General features: G+C 50.2%; 1 protein-coding gene across 1 annotated transcript; it reads left to right on the top strand.

The window, feature by feature from the left end:
- Positions 1-498: 498 nt before the first annotated feature.
- LOC141050840 (microfibril-associated glycoprotein 4-like) lies at positions 499-21698 on the top strand. Its single transcript, XM_073547519.1, has 6 exons — positions 499-4268; positions 4440-4536; positions 10368-10519; positions 10597-10693; positions 11162-11344; positions 21184-21698. Exons 1-6 carry the CDS (start codon positions 4263-4265, stop codon positions 21429-21431), a joined length of 783 nt encoding a protein of 260 aa, XP_073403620.1. The 5' UTR covers positions 499-4262; the 3' UTR covers positions 21432-21698.
- The last annotated feature ends 458 nt before the right edge of the window (positions 21699-22156 follow it).

Raw genomic sequence — 22156 nt, 5'->3', positions numbered from 1 at the left:
ATCATACATGAAGAGTAATGAGGAGGAGAATCAGTGAGAATTATACATGAAAAGTCAAGAGGAGGATGATCAGGTGAGTATTATAAAAGAAGCATCATGAGGAGGAGGATTAGGTGAGGATCATCCATGAAGACACAGAAAAAGGAGGATCAGGTGCGGATCATACATGAAGAATAAGGCTGTGTGCACACGCTGCGGATTTTGCTGCGGTTCCGCAGCGGTTTTGGCCGCTGCGGACCCGCAGCAGTTTCTGCTGCGGTGTACAGTACCATGATTCCCTATGGGAATCAAAAACCGCAGTGCAGACGGTGCGGAATTTTCCGCGCGGATTATCTGCGGTTTTCAATCCGCAGAAAGAATTGACATGTCAATTCTTTCTGCGGATTCTCCTGCGGTTTGCCATCTCCTCCATTGAGGAGATGAAAAACCGCAGGGCAAAACCGCAGAGCAATCCGCAGGTAAAACCGCAGGTCTTTTGACCTGCGGTTTCACCTGCGGATTTTACAAAATCCGCGCGGATGAATCCGCACATAAACCGCAGCGTGTGCACACAGCTAGAAGAGAAGGATCAAGTGAGAATTATACATGAAGAGGCCGAGGAGGCAGATCAATGAGGATCATACATGAAGAATCACGACGAGGAGGATCAGGTTAGGATCATACATGAAGAGTCAGGAGGTGGAGGAGGATAAGGTGAGTATCCTACATGAAGAGTCACAAGGAGGAGGAGGATCAGCTAAGGCTCATATATGAAGTGTAATGAGGAACAGGATCGATGAGGATCATCAATGAAGAGTCACTATGAAGCGGATCAGGTGCGGATCATACATGAAGAGTAATGAGGTTGAGGATCAGGTGAGAATTATAAATGAAGAGTCATGAGGAGCATCGGGTGAGGATCATCCATGAAGTGTCACAAAAAGGAGGATCAGGTGCAGATCATACATGAAGAATAATGAGGAAGATGAGGTGAGGGTTACACATGAAGATTCACGAGGAGGAGGATCAGGTAAAGTTCATACATGAAAAGTCACGTGGGCGAGAATTAGGTTATGGTGTCACATGAAGACCTTAACATTGCAGATAAAACCACTGATAACAGAAAGTCACAGGCTAGAAGCTTCATACACATTTTAGAAGTTGACCTCTCACCTCTTGGCTCCATGTACAAATCATAACAAAACACCATAAATCATCCACGACAGAACTGGCAGGCGCCCAGAAACTATTAGCTAGGAAACGACCAGGGATCAGGCATTGATGAGCGGGACAGGAAGATGTGAAGCCAAGGGAACAAGTCACAGAGTTCACAGCATCTTCTCCAGAAGGTTAGGTCCTTTATTGATGACGTCAGGACATTTCTTGGTGTTTTGCCCTTAATGACCTCTGAATACAAATCAGAAGAAAACCAGGACAAACAACCAGAGCTAGAAACTCGTCCCTTCATTTTCTTGTTTTGATGGATGTTTCCAGCATCTAATAATACCATCAATACAGATTCATATATTAAGGGTCCTCCTCACAACTGACACTGTGGAAACAAGTATATATCCAAAATGCATGAACTATCTGAGGAGTCTGCAAAGTCCTTCACCCTGTGGTAACATCTTATGGTCCATCTCTATGGTCCCCAAGTCTTAGAGCTAGAATGATCTTTGTTTCCCCAGAGTTTCTGCTCTCTTGTGTGTTGAATCTTCACAATTTCTGTGATTGTCCATCTTGATAACAGTCATCATCTTCCCCTTTTCTTGAACTTTCTCCAGTGATACAGTCTTCACCGATAAACGGTATCTCCTTGTAATGTCCCGGGAGAGGACGAGGTTTCTTCTTGTGACGGAAATGTTCAAGGTCTTGCTTTTTCCACCCCTATTAGATGTTTAGTTACACATCAACTCTTTCTTCATGCTCCTTGACTGGAGGCTTTTTTTGTCTCCATCTTAACTTCTTGAGCTTCCAAACTTTACATCTTTCTTATCCGCTATATTTTATACTTCACCTGTTTTTTTAAATTAAGGTTCTTTGGTCCTTTTGCACAAACCTCCATCATAAGGATCACATACTACTTTGTGGGGGCCAACCCACAGTCAGGTGAAAGTTTCATGGGTTTTTGTAGGTTGCGTGACTCTAAATATTGCATGGTAGGTGCGTAGGCCTCTGTGCATCGCTCTATCACCCCATAAATAGAGGTCTGAAGTGTTGGACCATTTGTGGGTACCCTATAGATATCTCATTTGTCCCCAGTTGCCTCCTCCTAGCCCTGGTGTGATTTTTCTATTTTTTTCTTCTCTTTTCGTGGTTTGTGGTCCCCACCTTTCCTCACTATCTGCCTAGATCATCCTGTTATGAGTTGCTCCATGGTTGGTGATCTAAAGTGTTGGACCATTTGTGGTATAGATATGGAGTTCTCCTTTGTCCCCAGTTGCCTCCTCTGGTCCCAGTGGGATTTTTCTATTTTTTCACCTCTTTTAATGTTTTGTGGTCCCCGCCTTTCCTCACTATCAGACTGGACTATCCTGATATCAACTGCGCCACGGTTGGTAGTCCGGACGGTTGGACCATTTCGTGTTTTGCTATGGAGTTCTCCTTTGTCCTCAGTTACCTCCTCTGGCCCTGGTGGGATTTTTCTATTTTTTTCGCCTCTTTACGAGTTCTGCAGTCCCCACCTCTCCTCACTCTCACCCTGGAACATCCTGTCATGTGCCACCCACTATTGGTGGTCCAAAGTATTGGACCATTTTTGGTATTGCTAAGGAGTTTTCCTTTGTCCCTAGTTGCCTCCACTAGCGCCGGAGGGATTTCTCACTTATTTTTGCCTCTTTTAATGTTTTGTGATCCCCACCTTCCTTGGTAATAAACCCAGACCATCCTGTCATGTGCTGCTCACGGTTAGTGGTCCAGAGTGTTGGACCATTTTTGTTACTGTTATAGAGTGCACCTTTGTCTCCAGTTTCCTTTGGTCCCGGAGGGATATTTCTCTAGTGTTTGCCTCTTTTCATGTTTTGTGGTCCCCACCTTTTCTTGTTTGCAGCCCGGACCATCCTGTTATGAGTTGCTCCATGGTTGGTGATCCAAAGTGTTGGACCATTTGTGGTATAGCTATAGAGTTTTCCTTTGACCCCAGTTGCCTCCTCTGGTCCCGGAGGGATTTTTCGCTTATTTTTCACTTCTTTTCATGTTTTGTGGTCCTCACCTTTCCTCGCAATCAGTCCAGACATCCTGTCATGTGTTGCCCAAGGTTGGTGGTCCGGAGTGTTGGACCATTTGTGGTATTGCTATGGAGTTCTCCTTTGTCCCCAGTTGCCTCCTATGGTCCTAAAGGGTTTTTTCTCAAATTTTTGCCACTTTTCAAGTTTTGTGGTCCTCACCTTTCCTCGGACCATCCTATCATGTGCTGCCCACAGTTGGTGTTACGGAGTGTTGTACCATTTGTGGTATTGCTTTGGCGTTTACCTTTGTCCCCAGTTGCCTCCTCTGGTCCCGGAAGGATTTTTCTCTTATTTTTCACCTCTTTTCAGGTTTTGTGGTCCTCACCTTTCCTCGGACCATCCTGTCATGTGCTGCCCACAGTTGGTGTTCCGGAGTGTTGGACCATTTGTGGTATTGCTTTGGCGTTCACCTTTGTCCCCAGTTGCCTCCTCTGGTCCCGGAAGGATTTTTCTCTTATTTTTCACCTCTTTTCATGTTTTGTGGTCCTCACCTTTCCTCGGACCATCCTGTCATGTGCTGCCCACAGTTGGTGTTCCGGAGTGTTGGACCATTTGTGGTACTGCTTTGGCGTTCACCTTTGTCCCCAGTTGCCTCCTCTGGTCCCGGAAGGATTTTTCTCTTATTTTTCACCTCTTTTCAGGTTTTGTGGTCCTCATCTTTCCTTGGACCATCCTGTCATGTGCTGCCCACAGTTGGTGTTCCGGAGTGTTGGACCATTTCTGGTATTGCTTTGGCGTTCACCTTTGTCCTCAGTTGCCTCCTCTGGTCCCGGAAGGATTTTTCTCTTTTTTTTCACCTCTTTTCATGTTTTGTGGTCCTCACCTTTCCTCGGACCATCCTGTCATGTGCTGCTGAGGATGCACATGTACAGGACTGGAAGGTGGCATCACAACCCCGCATCCTGTGCGCACCATTTACACATCCCCCCTGTTTCAGTCCTCCCTTCACATCCCTGGAGCAGGGGAGGCTGTGGAAGGAGGGGGCCCAGGACCAGACGCACCATATAAATACAAGACCTTAAATAGCAGCCTCACACTACACAGGACACAGCAGACATGGAGGTAAGGGGGAGCGCAGTGTAGTCTGTGGGGGGCACCGGGGCTGAATGTGGCTCAGGGGGTTCAGATGAGGTTGGCATGAAAATGGGGTCACCGCAGGACTTAATGGAGTGTGTGGGGGACAATTCATCTTAAAGGGATAGTACTTGCTGACCAGGACTTGTTGTGTTGCAGGCTGCGGGGCGCCTCGGACACTACATCCTCCTCCTCCTGCTGGTGGCACTCAGCTCGGTCAGGAGTCAGCAATCAGGAAAGCAGAATGGGGATCATCGTAAGTCATCCCTACATTGTAAGATGGCCGGAGACACACACAGCTCTGCTGCTCCAAACCATGCAGCACAGTGCACCGACTGATGCAGCAGAGCTGAATGTTTCATTTCATTGTTTACAACTCCATTGTTGGCGCACTTAGATAACTGAAACACAGAAAAACACAGTAAAACAAACGTGCAAAAATACTCTGCTGTAAAAAAGTAACAGTAAACTGCAAGTGCTAGTAAAAAGATGATAACAAAACAGGGTATTTGGTTGTTACGTTTTTTGCAAAAAATGTATACTGAGCCGCTCTACCAAACGTCAAGGTATACACACATCAGAGCAGTCCTAACCGATGTATTTAAAAACCTGAGCATGTGTATAGTACCTATATGAGCAGGATTCTGACAGGTAAGGTCCAATGTGGACACGCTGTGGAAGGCGGCTTTTTGTGTGCATGGCCCATAAGGGAGGGGTGGAATCCTCCCCAATCTTGCAAAAACAAGAAACCAATAGACACAAACCCATGGGCCGTGCACGTGACAGAGCTCACACCACCAAAAGACAAAAACACAGAAAAACAAACGTATAAAAATACTCTGTTGTAAAAAAGTAACAGAAAACTGCAAGTGCTAGTAAAAAGATGATAACAAAACAGGGAATTTGATGTGAACACTGTCATACAGACTTGTTCGCTGTGTGCATGGCCCATGGGTTTATGTCTAATTTGTTTCTTGTTTTTGCAAGATTGGGGAGGATTCCACCCCTCCCTTATGGGCCATGCACACAAAAAGCCGCCTTCCACAGCGTGTCCTTACCTGTCAGAATCCTGCTCATACAGGTACTATACACATGGTCAGGTTTTTAAATACATCGGTTAGGACTGCTCTGATGGGTATACCTTCACGGTTGGTAGAGCGGCTCAGTATACATTTTTTTTGCAAAAATGTAACAACTAAATTCCCTGTTTTGTTATCATCTTTTTACTAGCACTTGCAGTTTACTGTTACTTTTTTACAACAGAGTATTTTTATGCGTTTGTTTTTCTGTGTTTCAGTCTTTTGGTGGTGTGAACATTGTCATACAGACTTGTTCACTGTGTGCACGGCCCATGTGTTTGTGTCTACATTCAGATAACTGTACAACTCCCAGAGAAAACACACTCATCTATACGGCGCTTTCCTTGCCGCTTTTGACAAACTCAACTCAAATACATCTGGCAAACATTATCTCAGCTACTTCTGGACAATTTAGCTCTGCCTAATCTAACAAATTCATCTCTGCCACATGTGACACACTCAGCTCTGCTATATCTGACACACCCAGCTCTGCTATATCTGACACACTTAGCTCTGCTATATCTGACACACTTGGCTCTGCTTTATCTGACATACTCGATTCTGCTATCTCACAAACTTGACTCCGCTATCTGACACACTCAGCTCTGCTATATCTGACACACTTGGCTCTGCTATATCTGACACACTTGGCTCTGCTATATCTGACACACTCGGCTCTGCTACATCCGCACTTCTTTTTATAGTCGTACGCGCACGTAAGTTGCTGTCCTGTGGTTGGCATCTGTTGTAGTGCACACGGCGGTGTAGCAGAGCTGGGGTGTAGTGTGGGGGTAATGGGATCTCACTATGATCTCATATTCCTCGCTCACATCTGCGCAGAGGAGCGACGCTGTGCAGCCAAATTCCAGCAGAGCCCTGCAGACGGCTGACGTGTTCCCTACCTGATCCCCCTCTACCCCTGGGGGACCCCCACTATCCAGCTGTGTTCCGGGCCCCCGATGCTCGCACCTGTTCTCGGCCATGGACTGCTTATACGGTGAGGTCAGGGCCAGATTTCCAGGGATTCTCCGAGGATTCCACATTTCCCACCAAGATTCTCAGACATTTAGGGGATGTGCACACGTTGCGGATTACTGTGTGGAGTTTTCTGCGCGGAATCTGCATCTCTTGGCAGAATCCGCAGGTCAAAATCCGTGCGTTTTAATGCGGATGTCGTGCGGATTTCCCCGGCGTTTTTATGCGGATTTTGTGCGGATTTCCCCGGCGTTTTTATGCGGATTTCGTGCGGATTTCCCCGGCGTTTTTATGCGGATTTTGTGCGGATTTCCCCGGCGTTTTTATGCGGATTTAGTGCGGATTTCCCCGGCGTTTTTATGCGGATGTCGTGCGGATTTCCCCGGCGTTTTTATGTGGATTTCGTGCGGATTTCCCCGGCGTTTTTATGTGGATCTCGTGCAGATTTCCCTGGCGTTTTTATGCGGATTTCGTGCGGATTTCCCCGGCGTTTTTATGCGGATTTCGTGCGGATTTCCCCGGCGTTTTTATGCGGATTTCGTGCGGATTTCCCCTGCGTTTTTTATGCGGATTTCGTGCGGATTTCCCCAGCGTTTTTATGCGGATTTCGTGCGGATTTCCCTGGCGTTTTTATGCGGATTTTGTGCGGATTTCCCCGGGGTTTTTATGTGGATTTCGTGCGGATTTCCCTGGCGTTTTTATGCAGATTTCGTGCGGATTTCCCCGGCGTTTTTATGCGGATTTGGTGCGGATTTCCCCGGCGTTTTTATGCGGATTTCGTGCGGATTTCCCCTGCGTTTTTATGCGGATTTCGTGCGGATTTCCCCTGCGTTTTTATGCGGATTTCGTGCGGATTTCCCCGGCGTTTTTATGCGGATTTCCCTGGCGTTTTTATGCGGATTTTGTGCGAATTTCCCTGGCGTTTTTATGCGGATTTCGTGCGGATTTCCCCAGCGTTTTTATGTGGATTTCGTGCGGATTTCCCCGGCGTTTTTATGTGGCTTTCGTGCGGATTTCCCTGGCGTTTTTATGCGGATTTTGTGCGGATTTCCCCGGCGTTTTTATGCGGATTTTGTGCGGATTTCCCCGGCGTTTTTATGCGGATTTCGTGCGGATTTCCCCGGCGTTTTAATGCGGATTTCGTGCGGATTTCCCCGGCGTTTTAATGCGGATTTCGTGCGGATTTCCCCGGCGTTTTTATGCGGATTTCGTGCGGATTTCCCCGGCGTTTTTATGCGGATTTCGTGCGGATTTCCCCGGCGTTTTTATGCAGATTTCGTGCGGATTTCCCCGGCGTTTTAATGCGGATTTCGTGCGGATTTCCCCGGCGTTTTTATGCGGATTTTGTGCGGATTTCCCCGGCGTTTTTATGCGGATTTCGTGCGGATTTCCCCGGCGTTTTAATGCGGATTTCGTGCGGATTTCCCCGGCGTTTTTATGCGGATTTCGTGCGGATTTCCCCGGCGTTTTTATGCGGATTTCGTGCGGATTTCCCCGGCGTTTTTATGCGGATTTCGTGCAGATTTCCCCGGCGTTTTTATGCGGATTTCGTGCAGATTTCCCCGGCGTTTTTATGCGGATTTCGTGCAGATTTCCCCGGCGTTTTAATGCAGATTTCGTGCGGATTTCCCCGGCGTTTTTATGCGGATTTCGTGCGGATTTCCCCGGCGTTTTTATGCGGATTTCGTGTGGATTTCCCTGGCGTTTTTATGCAGATTTCGTGCGGATTTCCCCGGCGTTTTTATGCGGATTTCGTGCGGATTTCCCCGGCGTTTTTATGCGGATTTCGTGCGGATTTCCCCGGCGTTTTAATGCAGATTTCGTGCAGATTTCCCTGGCGTTTTTATGCAGATTTCGTGCAGATTTCCCCGGCGTTTTTATGCGGATTTCGTGCGGATTTCCCCGGCGTTTTTATGCGGATTTAGTGCGGATTTCCCCGGCGTTTTTATGCGGATTTTGTGCGGATTTCCCCGGCGTTTTTATGCGGATTTAGTGCGGATTTCCCCGGCGTTTTTATGCGGATTTTGTGCGGATTTCCCCGGCGTTTTTATGCGGATTTCGTGCGGATTTCCCCGGCGTTTTTATGCGGATTTCGTGCGGATTTCCCCGGCGTTTTTATGCGGATTTCGTGCGGATTTCCCCGGCGTTTTTATGCGGATTTCGTGCGGATTTCCCTGGCGTTCTTATGCGGATTTCGTGCGGATTTCCCTGGCATTTTTATGCGGATTTCGTGCGGATTTCCCCGGCGTTTTTATGCGGATTTCGTGCGGATTTCCCCGGCGTTTTTACACCTGTGGATTTCTACAATGGAAGAGGTGTAAAAACGCTGCGGATTCCGCACAAAGAATTGACACGCTGCGGAAAATAAACTGCGGATCCGCAGCGTGTGCACACACCCGTAGCAGAGTCACACCCACTCTCTGCATCCCCTGCACAGATCAGCCTCACTTTATACTCCAGTCACTTCCAAATCTGCATCAGGAAGGCTACTTTCACATTTCCGTTTTTAAGCATCAGGCGCGATGCGGCGAAAAATGTAAAAACCGGATCCGGTGCCGTTTGCCACTGGATCCGGCTTTTTTCTCATAGACTAGCATTATCGCCGCATTGTGCCTGATGGCCATGCAGCGTGGCCGGCTTTTACCGGATACGGCAAAAAATGCCTGCCCGGCGTCTGCCAAAAACATTCCCTGCAACGTTTCTTGACAGCGCCGGACCGCTTTTTTCCACAGCGCATTCCCGAAGATTCCCTCGCCCTCTCCTGCACCGTCTCCGGCCTAAACAGATGATCCAGCGGCTGCGGCTTCTACCGGATCAGGTTTGGCAACTTTTCGCCGCAGCCCACCGGATTTCAAAAACTGAAATGTGAAAGTAGCCTGAGGGAGGTCTTTGCTGTTGTTTGGGCAGAGGCACCAGGGGTTGTCCCATCTCAGAAGAAATCACATGACAACTATAATTCTGCAGAGAGAAGCCGGGTACCATGGGCACACTGTTACCATCACCAGAAAACCAGCCGAACTGTGATCGCAGCTCTGGAGGTGACTGGAGGATAAGACATGATGTAACAGCAGAATAGTGACTGTAGCTTTGGAGGTGACTGGAGGATAAGACACGATGTAACAGCAGAATAGTGAGTGCAGCTCTGGAGGTGACTGGAGGATAAGACTTGATGTAACAGCAGAATAGTGACTGCAGCTCTGGAGAATAAGACATGATGGAACAGCAGAATAGTGAGTGCAGCTCTGGAGGTGACTAGAGGATAAGACACGATGTAACAGCAGAATAGTGAGTGCTGCTCTGGATGTGACTGGAGGATAAGACACAATGTAACCAGGGCCGGCCCGAACGTATAGGCGAACTAGGCGGCCGCCTAGGGCGCCGACCCAAAGGGGGTGCCAGAGAAAAAATAGAAAAAATTATAAAAAATCTTTTCAAAAGGCAAAAAGTTTTAGGGATGGAAAGAAAAGTGTACATAAATTTCTTTACCATAAATTTAAAAGAAAAACCGTTGAGCTTCAATTTACGCACGGAAAGGAGGCCCTAAACTACGGACGTGAGTCATTTGCATCGTCTGCTGACAGGTGTTTGATCCTGCGTGTTTATTTTGCTCCTAAGTTTTCAAATGTTGGCAAAGCAAAGCAAACAACCAAAAATGCACACTTAGCACACACTACACTAAGGGGGCGCCCGAGAGAAAAAAATACGTAAGTTTTCATCTACTGCCAAGAATAGTAGGGGCGCAACAAAATAGTTTCGCCTAGGGCGCCGTAATCTCTCGGGCCGGCCCTGAATGTAATAGCAGAGTAGTGAGTGCAGCTCTGGAGGTGACTGGAGGATAAGACACGATGTAACAGCAGAATAGTGAGTGCTGCTCTGGAGGTGACTAGAGGATAAGACATGATGTAACAGCAGAATAGTGAGTGCAGCTCTGGATGTGACTGGAGGATAAGACACAATGTAACAGCAGAGTAGTGAGTGCAGCTCTGGAGGTGACTGATGTCTGCCCCCGTGTCGCCCTCCGGTGTCGTTGCAGTGTGTTCCACCTCTGACCAGTATCCTGTAGACTGTGAAGACGTGTGTGAGAACGGGGACGAGGACAGCGGCCCATATGTCATCTACCCGGCCGGACCCGGCATCGCGGTGCCCGTCTACTGTGACATGAGCACGGACAGCGGAAAGTGGACGGTGGGTCCCGGCTCTGAGCCTTCTCCAGGTCTCGTCTTCTGACTGTGCTGATACAATTCATCTGTTTTGGGGCTCAGGTCATCCAGAGGAGGTTCAACGGCACGGTGGGCTTCTACCGGGGCTGGAACGACTATAAGATTGGCTTTGGGAGAGCGGACGGCGAGTACTGGCTGGGTGAGTGACCGTCCTCCTCTTACTTCGATCCTATGTGGCCACCAGGGAGGACAAAGACAGGAGAGGCCCCTCTGCTGGGCCAGTGTGGCCCCTTACCGTCCAGTGGTTCATCGTATCCCACCATTATGTTCTGCTTTGGAGGTGGACGTGGCCCATTTATCTCTGGGGTCCTTGTACATCTGCACTGATTGCACCAATAGTACGTCCACCACCAATATGGCCGCCATTATGTGCCCCCTGTCGGCTGTGCCCTTCTCTTTCAGACCAGTGATTGGAAAATCTCCTTGTGTCTGAAATGACCACCCACCCCAAAGTACTGCAAATCAGGAGCCTGGGAGAGCTGGGTGGGATCAAGCCCCCATGTACAGCCGTCGTCTCATAAGATGGGGGTAACTCACCCTCCAGGTTACTGCAGAGCATCGCTCCTCCGCAAAGCATCACTCATACCCGCCATGTCTCTTCCCATAGGGTTACACTACATGTATCTCCTCACTCTCCGGAATAAGTATGAGCTGAGGATCGACCTTGGAGACTTCGAGAACAACATGACCTTCGCCAGGTACACAGAGTTCTCCATCTCCCCGTACAGCCTCAACCCAGAGGAGGACGGCTACACGCTGCACGTGGACGGCTTCAGTGACGGAGGGGCAGGTAACCAATGCAAGGAGTCATCGGTAATGGGGTGGTCTACCTCCACGTCTAGGAGTGATAATAGGAGTTATCTACCGCCCCCCCCATTTAGGAGCAGTGGTAGGGGGAGTCTGTTACCACTTCTATGAGTAGTGGTTGGAGTGGTCTGTTACCACTTCTAGGGGCAGAGGTTGGGGTGGTCTGTTACCTCTTCTAGGAGCAGTGGTTGGGGGTGGTGTGCTACCACTTCTAGGAACAGTGGTTGGGGGTGGTCTGTTACCACTTCTAGGAGCGGTGGTAGAGGTGGTCTGTTACCTCTTCTAGGAGCGGTGGTTGGGGTGGTCTGCTACCACTTCTAGGGGCAGTGGTTGGGGTGGTCTGTTACCACTTCTCGGAACAGTGGTATGAGTGGTCTGTTACCACTTTTAGGAGCATTGGTAGGGGTGGTCTGTTACCTCTTCTAGGAACAGTGGTTGGGGTGGTCTGTTACCACTTCTAGGAGCCATGGTTGTGGTGGTCTGTTACCACTTCTATGAGCAGTGGTAGGGGTGGTCTGTTACCACTTCTAGGGGCAGTGGTTGGGGTGGTCTATTACCTCTTCTAGGAGCCTTGGTTGGGGTGGTCTGTTACCTCTTCTATGAGCAGTGGCTGGGGTAGTCTGTTACTACTTCTAAGTGCAGTGATGGGGGTGGTCTGTTACCACTTCTAGGAGCGGTGGTAGGGGTGGTCTGTTACCACTTCTATGAGCAGTGGTCGGGGTGATCTGTTACCACTTCTAGGAGCAGTGGTAGGGGTGGTCTGTTACTATTTCTAGGAGCGGTGGTAGGGGTGGTCTGTTACCTCATCTAGGAGCAGTGGTAGGGGGAGTCTGTTACCTCTTCTAGGAGCAGTGGTTGGGGGTGGTCTGTTACCTATTCTATGAGCAGTGGTCGGGGTGGTCTGTTACCACTTCTAGGAGCGGTGGTAGGGGTGGTTTGTTACCTCTTCTAGGAGCAGTGGTTGGGGGTGGTCTGTTACCACTTCTAGGGGCAGTGGTTGGGGTGGTCTGTTACCTCTTCTAGAAGCAGTGGTAGGAGTGGTCTGTTACTACTTCTGGGAGCGGTGTTAGGGGTGGTCTGTTACCTCTTCTATGAGCAGCGGTCGGGGTGGTCTGTTACCACTTCTAGGAGCAGAGGTTGGGGTGGTCTGTTACCTCTTCTAGGAGCAGTGGTGGGGTGGTCTGTTACCACTTCTATGAGCAGTGGTTGGGGTGGTCTGTTACCACTTCTAGGAGCAGTGGTTGGGGTGGTCTGTTACCAGTTCTTGGAGCAGTGGTAGGGGTGGTCTGTTACCACTTCTAGGAGCAGTGGTTGGGGTGGTCTGTTACCACTTCTAGGAGCGGTGGTAGGGGGAGTCTGTTACCTCTTCTAGGAGCAGTGGTTGGGGGTGGTCTGTTACCTATTCTATGAGCAGTGGTCGGGGTGGTCTGTTGCCACTTCTAGGGGCAGTGGTTGGGGTGGTCTGTTACCACTTCTAGGAACAGTGGTATGAGTGGTCTGTTACCACTTCTAGGAGCGTTGGTAGGGGTGGTCTGTTACCTCTTCTAGGAACAGTGGTTGGGGTGGTCTGTTACCACTTCTAGGAGCCATGGTTGTGGTGGTCTGTTACCACGTCTATGAGCAGTGGTAGGGGTGGTCTGTTACCACTTCTAGGGGCAGTGGTTGGGGTGGTCTATTACCTCTTCTAGGAGCCTTGGTTGGGGTGGTCTGTTACCTCTTCTATGAGCAGTGGCTGGGGTAGTCTGTTACTACTTCTAAGTGCAGTGATGGGGGTGGTCTGTTACCACTTCTAGGAGCAGTGGTAGGGGTGGTCTCTTACTACTTCTAGGAGCGGTGGTAGGGGTGGTCTGTTACCTCTTCTATGAGCAGTGGTCAGGGTGATCTGTTACCACTTCTAGGAGCAGTGGTAGGGGTGGTCTGTTACTATTTCTAGGAGCGGTGGTAGGGGTGGTCTGTTACCACTTCTAGGAGCAGTGGTAGGGGTGGTCTGTTACCTCTTCTATGAGCAGTGGTTGGGGTGGTCTGTTGCCACTTCTAGGAGCAGTGGTTGGGGTGGTCTGTTACGACTTCTAGGAGCGGTGGTAGGGGTGGTCTGTTACCTCTTCTAAGAGCAGTGGTTGGGGGTGGTCTGTTACCTCTTCTAGGAGCGGTGGTAGGGGTGGTCTGTTACCTCTTTTAGGAGCAGTGGTTGGGGGTGGTCTGTTACCTATTCTATGAGCAGTGGTCGGGGTGGTCTGTTACCACTTCTAGGAGCGGTGGTAGGGGTGGTTTGTTACCACTTCTATGAGCAGTGGTCGGGGTGGTCTGTTACCACTTCTAGGAGCAGAGGTTGGGGTGGTCTGTTACCTCTTCTAGGAGCAGTGGTGGGGTGGTCTGTTACCACTTCTATGAGCAGTGGTTGGGGTGGTCTGTTACCACTTCTAGGAGCAGTGGTTGGGGTGGTCTGTTACCAGTTCTTGGAGCAGTGGTGGGGGTGGTCTGTTACCACTTCTAGGAGCAGTGGTTGGGGTGGTCTGTTACCACTTCTAGGAGCGGTGGTAGGGGGAGTCTGTTACCTCTTCTAGGAGCAGTGGTTGGGGGTGGTCTGTTACCTATTCTATGAGCAGTGGTCGGGGTGGTCTGTTGCCACTTCTAGGGGCAGTGGTTGGGGTGGTCTGTTACCACTTCTAGGAACAGTGGTATGAGTGGTCTGTTACCACTTCTAGGAGCGTTGGTAGGGGTGGTCTGTTACCTCTTCTAGGAACAGTGGTTGGGGTGGTCTGTTACCACTTCTAGGAGCCATGGTTGTGGTGGTCTGTTACCACTTCTATGAGCAGTGGTAGGGGTGGTCTGTTACCACTTCTAGGGGCAGTGGTTGGGGTGGTCTATTACCTCTTCTAGGAGCCTTGGTTGGGGTGGTCTGTTACCACTTCTATGAGCAGTGGTTGGGGTGGTCTGTTACCACTTCTAGGAGCAGTGGTTGGGGTGGTCTGTTACCAGTTCTTGGAGCAGTGGTAGGGGTGGTCTGTTACCACTTCTAGGAGCAGTGGTTGGGGTGGTCTGTTACCACTTCTAGGAGCGGTGGTAGGGGGAGTCTGTTACCTCTTCTAGGAGCAGTGGTTGGGGGTGGTCTGTTACCTATTCTATGAGCAGTGGTCGGGGTGGTCTGTTGCCACTTCTAGGAGCAGTGGTAGGGGTGGTCTGTTACCTCTTCTAGGAGAAGTGGTTGGGGGTGGTCTGCTACCACTTCTAGGAGCAGTGGTAGGAGTGGTCTGTTACTACTTCTGGGAGCGGTGTTAGGGGTGCTCTGTTACCTCTTCTATGAGCAGTGGTCGGGGAGGTCTGTTACCACTTCTAGGAGCGATGGAAGGGGTGGTTTGTTACCTCTTCTAGGAGCAGTGGTTGGGGGTGGTCTGTTACCACTTCTTGGGGCAGTGGTTGGGGTGGTCTGTTACCTCTTCTAGAAGCAGTGGTAGGAGTGGTCTGTTACTACTTCTGGGAGCGGTGTTAGGGGTGGTCTGTTACCTCTTCTTTGAGCAGTGGTCGGGGTGGTCTGTTACCACTTCTAGGAGCAGAGGTTGGGGTGGTCTGTTACCTCTTCTAGGAGCAGTGGTGGGGTGATCTGTTACCACTTCTATGAGCAGTGGTTGGGGTGGTCTGTTACCAGTTCTTGGAGCAGTGGTAGGGGTGGTCTGTTACCACTTCTAGGAGCAGTGGTTGGGGTGGACTGTTACCACTTCTAGGAGCGGTGGCAGGGGGAATCTATTACCACTTCTAGGGGCAGTGGTTGGGGTGGTCTGCTTCCACTTCTAGGAGCAGTGGTTGGGGTGGTCTTTCACCTCTTCTAGGAGCGGTGGTAGGGGTGATCTGTTACCTCTTCTAGGAGCAGTGGTTGGGGGTGGTCTCTTACCACTTGTAGGAGCGGTGGTAGGGGTCATCTGTTACCTCTTCTAGGAGCAGTGGTTGGGGGTGGTCTGTTACCACTTCTAGGGGCAGTGGTAGGGGTGGTCTGCTATCACTTCTAGGAGCAGTGTTAGTGGTAGTCTGTTACCACTTTTAGCAGCAGTGGTAGGGGTAGTCTGCCTCCACTTCTAGGGGCAGTGGTTGGGGTGGTCTGCCTCCACTTCTAGGGGCAGTGGTTTGGGTAGTCTGCCTCCACTTCTAGTAGCAGTGGTAGGGGTGGTCTGTGACTACCTCTAGGAGTGTTGTTGGGGTTGTCTGTTACCACTTCTATGAGCAGTGCATGGGATGGCTGGTTATCACTTCTAGGAGCAATGGTTGGGGTGGTTTGTTACCACTTATATGAGCAGTGGTTGGGGTAGTCTGTTACCATTTGTAGAAGCAGTGGTAGGGGTGGACTGGTACTACTTCTAGGAGTGGTGGTTGGGGTGGTCTGTTACCTCTTCTATGAGCAGTGGTTGGGGTGGTCTGTTACCACTTCTATGAGCACTGGTTGTGGTGGTCTGTTACCACTTCTAAAAGCAATGGTTAGGGTGGTCTGTTACCACTTCTAGGAGCAGTGGTAGGGGTGGTCTGTTACTATTTCTAGGAGCGGTGGTAGGGGTGGTCTGTTACCTCTTCTATGAGCAGTGGTTGGGGTGGTCTGTTACCACTTCTAGGAGCAGTGGTAGGGGGAGTCTGTTACCACTTCTAGGAGCAGTGGTAGGGATGGTCTGTTACCACTTGTAGGAGCAGTGGTTGGGGTGGTCTGCTACCACTTCTATGAGCAGTGGTTGGGGTGGTCTGTCACCTCTTCTAGAAGCAGTGGTAGGAGTGGTCTGTTACTACTTCTGGGAGCGGTGTTAGGGGTGGTCTGTCACCTCTTCTATGAGCAGTGGTCGGGGTGGTCTGTTACCACTTCTAGGAGCAGTGGTTGGGGTGGTCTGTTACCACTTCTAGGAGCAGTGGTTGGGGTGGTCTGTTACCTCTTCTATGAGCAGTGGTTGGGGTGGTCTGTTACCACTTCTATGAGCAGTGGTCGGGGTGGTCTGTTACCAGTTCTTGGAGCAGTGGTTGGGGTGGCCTGTTACCACTTCTAGGAGCGGTGGTAGGGGGAGTCTGTTACCACTTCTAGGGGCAGTGGTTGGGGTGGTCTGCTTCCACTTCTAGGAGCAGTGGTTGGGGTGGTCTGTCACCTCTTCTAGGAGCAGTGGTTGGTGGTGGTCTGTTACCACTTCTAGGAGCGGTGGTAGGGGTCATCTGTTACCTCTTCTAGGAGCAGTGGTTGGTGGTGGTCTGTTACCACTTCTAGGAGCGGTGGTAGGGGTCATCTGTTACCTCTTCTAGGAGCAGTGGTTGGGGGTGGTCTGTTACCACTTCTAGGAGCAGTAGTAGGGGTCATCTGTTACCTCTTCTAGGAGCAGTGGTTGGGGTGGTCTGTCACCTCTTCTAGGAGCAGTGGTTGGGGGTGGTCTGTTACCACTTCTAGGAGCAGTGGTAGGGGTCATCTGTTACCTCTTCTAGGAGCAGTGGTTGGGGTGGTCTGTCACCTCTTCTAGGAGCAGTGGTTGGGGGTGGTCTGTTACCACTTCTAGGGGCAGTGGTAGGGTTGGTCTGTTACCACTTTTAGCAGCAGTGGTAGGGGTAGTCTGCCTCCACTTCTAGGGGCAGTGGTTGGGGTGGTCTGCCTCCCCTTCTAGGGGCAATGGTTTGGGTAGTCTGCCTCTACTTCTAGTAGCAGTGGTAGGGGTGGTCTGTGACTACCTCTAGGAGCGTTGTTGGGATTGTCTGTTACCACTTCTATGAGCAGTGCTTGGGATGGCCGGTTATCACTTCTAGGAGCAATGGTAGGGGTGGTCTGTTACCTCTTCTAGGAGCAGTGGTAGGGGTGGTCTGTTACCACTTCTATGAGCAGTGGTTGGGGTGGTCTGTTACCCCACTTCTAGGAGCAGTGGTAGGGGTGGTCTGTTACTACTTCTAGGAGTGGTGGTTGGGGTGGTCTCTTACCACTTCTAGAAGCAGTGGTAGGGGTGGTCTGTTACTACTTCTAGGAGCGGTGGTAGGGGTGGTCTGTTACCTCTTCTAGGAGCAGTGGTTGAGGTGGTCTGTTACCTCTTCTAGGAGCAGTAGTAGGGGTGGTCTGTTACCTCTTCTATGAGCAGTGGTTGGGGTGGTCTGTTACCACTTCTATGAGCACTGGTTGGGGTGGTCTGTTACCACTTTTAAAAGCAGTGGTAGGGGTGGTCTGTTACCACTTCTAGGAGCAGTTGTTGGGGTGGTCTGTTACCTCTTCTAGGAGCAGTGGTAGGGGTGGTCTGTTACCACTTCTATGAGCACTGGTTGGGGTGGTCTGTTACCACTTCTATGAGCACTGGTTGGGGTGGTCTGTTACCACTTTTAAAAGCAGTGGTAGGTGAGGTCTGTTACCACTTCTAGGAGCAGTTGTTGGGGTGGTCTGTTACCTCTTCTAGGAGCGGTGGTAGGGGAGTCTGTTACCACTTCTAGGGGCAGTGGTTGGGGTGGTCTGTTACCTCTTTTAGGAGCAGTGGTAGGGGTGGTCTGTTACCACGTGTAGGAGCAGTGGTTGGGGTGGTCTGTTTTCACTTCTAGGAACAGTGGTAGGGGGGGTCTGTTACCACTTTTAGCAGCAGTGGTAGGGGTGGTCTGCCTCCACTTCTAGGGGCAGTGGTTGGGGTGGTCTGCCTCCACTTCTAGGGGCAGTGGTTGGGGTGGTCTGCCTCCACTTCTAGGGGCAGTGGTTGGGGTGGTCTGCCTCCACTTCTAGTAGCAGTGGTAGGGGTGGTCTGTGACTACCTCTTGGAGCGTTGTTGGGGTTGTCTGTTACCCCTTCTATGATAAGTGCTTGGGGTGGCTGGTTATCACTTCTAGGAGCAATGGTTGGGGTGGTCTGTTACCTCTTCTAGAAGCAGTGGTAGGGGTGGTCTGTTACCACTTCTATGAGCAGTGGTTGGGGTGGTCTGCTACCACTTCTAGGAGCAGTGGTAGGGGTAGTCTGTTACTACTTCTAGGAGCGGTGGTAGGGGTGGTCTGTTACGTCTTCTAGGAGTAGTAGTTGGGGTGGTCTGTTACCTCTTCTAGGAGCAGTGGTTGGGGTGGTCTGTTACCTCTTCTAGCAGCAGTGGTTGGGGTGGTCTGTTACCACTTCTAAGGGCAGTGGTAGGGGTGGTCTGTTATCACTTCTAGGAACAGTGGTTGGGGTGGTCTGCCTCCACTTCTAGGGGCAGTGGTTGGGGTGGTCTGCCTCCACTTCTAGTAGCAGTGGTATGGGTGGTCTGTGACTACCTCTTGGAGCGTTGTTGGGGTTGTCTGTTACCCCTTCTATGATAAGTGCTTGGGGTGGCCGGTTATCACTTCTAGGAGCAATGGTTGGGGTGGTCTGTTACCTCTTCTAGAAGCAGTGGTAGGGGTGGTCTGTTACCACTTCTATGAGCAGTGGTTGGGGTGGTCTGCTACCACTTCTAGGAGCAGTGGTAGGGGTAGTCTGTTACTACTTCTAGGAGCGGTGGTAGGGGTGGTCTGTTACCTCTTCTAGGAGTAGTGGTTGGGGTGGTCTGTTACCTCTTCTAGGAGCAGTGGTTGGGGTGGTCTGTTACCTCTTCTAGCAGCAGTGGTAGGGGTGGTCTGTTACCTCTTCTATGAGCAGTGGTAGGGGTGGTCTGTTACCACTTCTAGGAGCGGTGGTAGGGGTGGTCTGTTACCACTTCTAGGAGCGGTGGTAGGGGTGGTCTGTTACCACTTCTAGGAGCGGTGGTAGGGGTGATCTGCCTCCACTTCTATGGGCAGTGGTTGGGGTGGTCTGCCTCCACTTCTAGTATCAGTGGTAGGGGTGGTCTGTGACTACCTCTAGGAGCGTTGTTGGGGTTTTCTGTTACCACTTCTATGAGCAGTGCTTTGGGTGGCCGGTTATCACTTCTAGGAGCAATGGTTGGGGTGGTCTGTTACCTCTTCTAGGAGTGTTGTTGTGCTTGTCTGTTACCTCTTCTAGGAGCAGTGGTTGGGGTGGTCTGCTACCTCTTCTAGCAGCAGTGGTAGGGGTGGTCTGTTACCTCTTCTAGGAGCAGTGGTTGGGGTGGTCTGTTACCTCTTCTAGGAGTGTTGTTGGGGTGGTCTGTTACCACTTCTGTGGCAGTGATAGGGGTAGTCTGCCTCCACTTCAAGGTGCAGTGGTTGAGGTGGTCTGTTACCTCTTCTAGGAGCAGTGGTTTGGGTGGTCTGTTACCTCTTCTAACATCAGTGGTAGGGGTGGTCTGTTACCTCTTCTAGGAGCAGTGGTTGGGTTGGTCTGTTACCACTTCTATGAGCAGTGGTAGGGGTGGTATGTTACCTCTTCTAGAAGCAGTGGTTGGGGTGGTATGTTACCTCTTCTAGGAGCAGTGGTTTGGGTGGTCGGTTACCTCTTCTAGCAGCTGTGGTAGGGGTGGTCTTTTACCTCTTCTAGGAGCAGTGGTTGGGTTGGTCTGTTACCACTTCTAGGAGCAGTTGTTGGGGTTGTCTGTTACCACTTCTAGGAGCAGTGGTAGGGGTGGTCTGTTACCTCTTCTAGGAGCAGTGGTTGGGTTGGTCTGTTACTACTTCTAGGAGCAGTGGTTGGGGTGGTCTGTTACCTCTTCTATGAGCAGTGGTTGGGGTTGTCTGTTACCACTTCTAGGAGCAGTGGTTGGGGTGGTCTGTTACCTCTTCTAGGAACAGTGGTTGGGGTGGCTTGTTACCACTTCTATGAGCATTGTTAGTAGTGGTCTGCCTCCAGTTCTATGAGCAGTGGTAGGGGTAGTCTGCCTCCACTTCTAGGAACAGTGGTTGGGGTGGCTTCTTACCTCTTCTAGGAGCATTGTTAGTAGTGGTCTGCCTCCACTTCTATGAGCAGTGGTAGGGGTAGTCTGCCTCCACTTCTAGGAGCAGTGGTTGGGGTGGTCTGTTACCTCTTCTAGGAGCATTGTTAGTAGTGGTCTGCCTCCACTTCTATGAGCAGTGGTAGGGGTAGTCTGCCTCCACTTCTAGGAGCAGTGGTTGGGGTGGTCTGTTACCACTTCTAGGGGCAGTGGTAGGGGTGGTCTGTTACCACTTCTAGGAGCAATGATAGGGGTAGTCTGCCTTCACATCTAGTAGCAATGGTAGGGGTAGTCTGTTACTACTTCTTGGGGCAGTGGTAGGGGTAGTCTGTTACTACTTCTAGGGGCAGTGGTAGGGGGAGTCTGTTACCTCTTCTTCGCTTCTAAAGGCAGTGGTAGGGAAAGTCTGCCTCCACTTCTAGGAGCAGGGGTAAGGTTAGTCTGCCTTCACATCTAGGAGAAGGAGTCATCTACCCCCACTTTTAGTAGCAGTGTTAGGGATGGTCTGTTACTACTTCTAGGAGCAGTGGTAGTGGCATTCTGCCTCCATTTCTCGTAGCAGTGACATGGGTAGTCTACCTTCTTGTCTAGGAGCAGTGGTAGTGGTAGTCTGTGCCCATTTCTAGGGGCAGAGGTAGGGGTAGTCTGCATCCCCATCTAGAGGCAGTGGTAACAATAGTCTGTACCAATTTCTTAAGCCAGAGGAATGGTAGACTGCATCCTCTTCTAGGGGCAGTTGCAGGGGTAGTCTGTACCATTTTGAGAGGCAGTGTTAGGGGTGGCTTGCACTGATTTCTTAGGGCAGGGATAGGGTCGGTCAACAGTCACTTGCAGTGGTAGGCGTAGTCTTTACCAACTTTGAGTCAGTGGTAGCGGAGGTCTGCACTTACTGGAGTAGTTGCAGGAGTCATATGTACCCACTTCTAGGTGAAGTTGCAGGGGTAGTCTGCACTCGGTTCTAGGGGCAGTGGTTGTGGTATTGTGAACCTATTTCGAGGGACAGTGATAGGGTTATTCTGCACCAACCTCTAACCACCTTCCTCATTATCTGCAGGTGATTCTCTGTCCTACCACAATGGAATGAAGTTCTCTACTTATGACAGTGACCGTGACGTCTATCTCCAGAACTGTGCTGCGCTCTTCACCGGTGGCTTCTGGTTCAGAGCATGTCATCTGGCCAACTTGAATGGCGCTTATCTCCCTGGTGCTCACCTGTCCCTCGGTAGTGGCATCATCTGGTCTCACTGGAGAGGTCTTTACTATTCTCTGAAGACCACAGAAATGAAGATAAGACGGCAGTGATGTCCTCCTGATTTGTGAAGATGATTACTGTTTTGTTGTATGGATGATTAGTAGAATCTTGTGATGCCAGGATAGTCATGTAATCCTTAATCCGTAGCCTAAACCTAATCTAAGACTTGACCCCTTCTACCTGTGCTTGGATGTTGTAGACCCCCAGCCGACCGCTCTGCATGTGCCCAGCTGCTCAATCCTTGGTTTTCCAGTTACAGAGGTTGTTGCATCTCCTGAACTTGTAGTAAATGCTCAATAAATAGCGACACAATGAAATGCTCCTCATTGTAAGAGTTCATGTTCAAATTATCCATATCTCACAATGGTAGTATGTGGCAGACCATGATATATGGCGGTGGAGCTGCTGATGTAGTCGTCGGTATATAGACGATGTCCCCGGCATTGGCATTATGAAGGGTTCTCCACTTTGGAGAATCCTTACTTGTTGCAAGGATACCTTGACCAAAAGCTGATCGCAAAATGCCCCCCAGATCTGCTGTGACATGGTAGTATGTGTTGCATTTTGTTTCAGCGCCACCACAGGTGAAATTAAGTATTACACGTAGATTCTTTATATCAATGTTTTCTGTGAAACTTAGGAAATAAACCAGTCTTACAGAGTGAGAGACACTTCATAAAATGGCTCTACAGTTTGAGCAAGAGATGAGGAACCTGAACAGAAGACCCTGATCTGAAACCATTTGTCCACACAGCAGCTAAACATGATGGCCACT

The sequence above is a fragment of the Dendrobates tinctorius genome, unplaced genomic scaffold (assembly GCF_039654945.1).
Source record: "Dendrobates tinctorius isolate UK_male_01 unplaced genomic scaffold, ASM3965494v1 ptg000152l, whole genome shotgun sequence".
NCBI lineage: Eukaryota > Metazoa > Chordata > Amphibia > Anura > Dendrobatidae > Dendrobates > Dendrobates tinctorius.
The sequence above is the reverse complement of the archived record's forward strand: the minus strand, read 5'-3'. Positions and strand labels throughout refer to the sequence as shown.